Here is a 3212-nt window from a genome sequence, read left to right as displayed (position 1 = left end):
TTGGGGGAGTGTAAGTGGGGAGGGAGAATAGGTTGTGCTGTAATGGGATGGGCGTGGGGAAGGGGTATGGATTGGGTAATGGGGAAGGGGAATGGGTTAATGCATGGGGAAGGGGGGGTGTAGGTGGTGGAATGGGTGATGGGGAGGGTGAGTAATTGGGGTGGAATGGTAATGGAGACTAGGGAGGGAAATGAGTGAGATGGAATGGGGAGGCCAGATGGAGAGGGAGAATGGGTGAGATAACAGGCGAGGGGGAATGTATAATGCAGAATGGGGGAAGAGGAATGGAGATGGGGTAATGGAGTAGAGACGGTGGCATGGTTTCACCTCCTGTCCTGAAGAGGGCGCTCTGTATCTCCTCCTGACCGCTTTACCTCCGGTCTTGAAATCGTCACCTCTTACCTGCCGCCCCACTGCTCGTTGGCGATTGTGACAACACCGACCCTCCCCTCGCCCCAGCCAACGCATTTCCCGTCATCCAGCTCTCAGTCACATCTTGACATTAGGGATAAATATTACATTCATGGGCTGCTTTCAGTTGTTTTGTTTATTAATTAATTGAATAATTGGTGTAACTGGATATTTCAATGCACTCTTGACCTGTTCTCTGAACTTGGACTGAGTCACCCCATAAATAAAAGTGTTTGTGCAGCAATTCAAATTCATTAGCATAGCTCCAACTTGTACAAATATGTATTCAGAATCATTGTAATCCTTGGGATTTTTTCCTGAAATTATATAATATAAGAAATGCAAAACATACACCAACCACAGAAGTATGAAGCTGCCGGATATGGCGACGAGTAAAATCATAGACTTCCTTCTGCTCTCCATCTCAGGGTCACCGTGATTCTCTCCCTTGCTCTGACCCCTCAGTCCCTTACGAACTCGACTGGCCACTAAAATGTACCTAACTGTCAGTGCATTGAGCAGCATAATTAAAGCAAATGGCAGCAATGGCGTTAAAACAGTATCAAACCAGTCAAATACCATCCATTGTTGCTCAATATAATAGCTTGGCTTCGTATAACAGCCCCATGGCACATTGTTTATTATCCATCCAGGTTCAACAGCAAAGTAGAAGGGGACATTTTTTAAAAGGAGCAAAATGCATGTTGTTGCGAGAACCACATTAGCAGTTCTGTCAGTGCAGTATTTTGCTTTTAGCTTCTGGCAACAAATGGCCACACAGCGATCAAAGGAGAAAGTGACAGTAAACCAGACAGAACAGTCTCCGGCTGCGCGACGGAGGACAAGGATAACATTGCACACAGGGTTGATGTTCAGGAACGATCCCGGGAAATAATAATCACGGATCCTATTGAATATGAACTTGATGATAGTGACCAGTAGATCCGCAGTTGCCATGGCCACCAGGTAGCGAGTGGTGCAGGCGGAGAGGCCGCATTTCCCCCGGGACAGGATCACAATGGCCAGTAAATTAACTGTAAGAGAAAGAAGGAAAAAAAGACTGGAAATTACCGTGTCTGAGCAAGACAGTAAGGACAGGATTTTAGTTTGAGGGCCTGTCACATGTTAACATTTTCCAAATCTCACCCCGATCCCAAACCATAATGCACCCACTTCCGTGTTTAGTTCATAGTTCATAATTCATAGATACAGCACTGAAGCAGGCCCCTCGGCCCATCGAGTCTGTGCCGACCAACAACCACCCACTTATACTAATCCTACATTCATCCCATATTCCCTACCACATCCCCACCATTCTCCTACAGGAGTCGAGAACGGGCAAGGGCAAACAACTGCTGCCAGGAGGCCATTTGACAATCTTAATATTTTAATGAGGCTTGAAATCGCTGATTTAAACAGTTTCAGAGGTTTAACTCTCACTATCGAGGTTGCTCAATTCGAACCACACCCGGGAATGGCGATCGGAACCGCCCCTGGCCCCTACCCTTGGATCAAAACCCTCTCCACAATCAGCACATTGCCAGAATCAGCCCCAACCCGGGCATCGGACCCTCCCCAATTTCGCACTTTCCACAGGTTCAGCCAGCACCCCATGATCTGATACTGGCCCAGGATTTGAATCGACCCAATTAGGAATGACTGACCCATCCCACAGTTTGAATGCATGCTGGACCTACACCTCCAACCCTGCCTTGGATTAGACAGTCCCCGCGTCCCTCTCCCTCCATGACCTGGGACGCGTATAACACTCCAGGATAGAAGATCCCTCTCCGGGGTTTGGGGATCGACAGTCCATCGATCTGAACTTTCACCAGTCTCTCCAGCTACACAGTTGGGGATTAGCAACGCACGTGATAAAAAGATCCACAAACCATGTGGCCATGGTTTGGACCACCCTCGACCTGACCCGCCAGGGAGCCAAGCCTAAAGTCATGGATAATAGAGGCAGTCTTGAGCTAAGACTCTGAATCTTCGCTCCCCAGCGAGATCACTGTTAATATCCTGGCCTAAGTTTCGGAGCAATAACAAATTACTGGAACATTTATAAATCTGATAACAGTAGCAGTATCTTGAAATCACTTCTCAGGTCAGGCAACACCTGTGGAGAGCAAAACAGTTAATCTCCCTGGCCTGGAACCTTACATCAGATCTGGAAGGTATTAGAGATCATCAGTTTTAAAGCAATGACCGAGCCAGTGAAAGGTGGGATATAGAGGGAGGAAAGAACGAAGCGGAAGTTCTGTGATCGGATAGAGGGCAGAACTGGTTCATTGTCAAAAGGGATGAGGGTGCAAGGCGAATGGAACAATTAAAGAAACAGGTTCGGTCCAGAGGAGATGTAAAGGGCAACAGGAGAATTGCAGAGGGGAGGAGAATCTGGCCAAGAGTAGAAAGCTCCAGTGGATAAGTGACTGAGTATAGTGGGTAGACCCCATGGGTTTGGATCAGCTTGCCAGCTGTGTACCAATTGGGATGCCTAAGAAACGGCCTACACCCCCTTCACTCCCATTGACTCTAGAGTAGGTATCTGCCATTACCACTGCAGGCCATACGAGAAAAAGCAAGCAATAGGTATAATCTGAAGGTTTTAAACCTCACTGTTGATTTCTAAAGGCAATAGAATGCTGAATTGAAAAATCTGCCACTGTTCCTCATTAAGCTTTAATGGAAGAGTGTAGGACTTTGAGGATAAAGATGACAGTGGGAACGCAATATTATTTGTCAATCAGCGTCCAGGTTGGAGGTTCTTGCAGCCTTTGTCGATGAGAGCAGAGACTGCA

At 47.2% G+C, this 3212-nt stretch overlaps 1 protein-coding gene across 1 annotated transcript; it reads right to left on the bottom strand.

Moving 5' to 3' along the window:
- Positions 1–534: 534 nt before the first annotated feature.
- On the bottom strand, positions 535–2966 carry LOC137345229 (probable G-protein coupled receptor 139). Its single transcript, XM_068008696.1, has 2 exons — positions 2897–2966; positions 535–1445 (listed from the first exon to the last, which is right to left on the bottom strand). The coding sequence occupies exons 1-2, from the start codon at positions 2964–2966 to the stop codon at positions 535–537; spliced, it is 981 nt and encodes a 326-aa protein (XP_067864797.1).
- Between the last annotated feature and the right edge of the window lie 246 nt (positions 2967–3212).

This window comes from Heterodontus francisci, chromosome 28, assembly GCF_036365525.1.
Source record: "Heterodontus francisci isolate sHetFra1 chromosome 28, sHetFra1.hap1, whole genome shotgun sequence".
Classification (NCBI taxonomy): Eukaryota; Metazoa; Chordata; class Chondrichthyes; order Heterodontiformes; family Heterodontidae; genus Heterodontus; species Heterodontus francisci.
The sequence above is the reverse complement of the archived record's forward strand: the minus strand, read 5'-3'. Positions and strand labels throughout refer to the sequence as shown.

Bases quoted from the DNA above. Each gene is read 5' to 3' on its own strand.
- LOC137345229 (XM_068008696.1), bottom strand. From the start codon at position 2,966: ATGGCAGATACCTACTCTAGAGTCAATGGGAGTGAAGGGGGTGTAGGC. The intron at 1,446-2,896 runs GTACACAGCTGG...TTTCTCTTACAG, and splicing joins TTTCTTAGGCATCCCAATTG to TTAATTTACTGGCCATTGTG.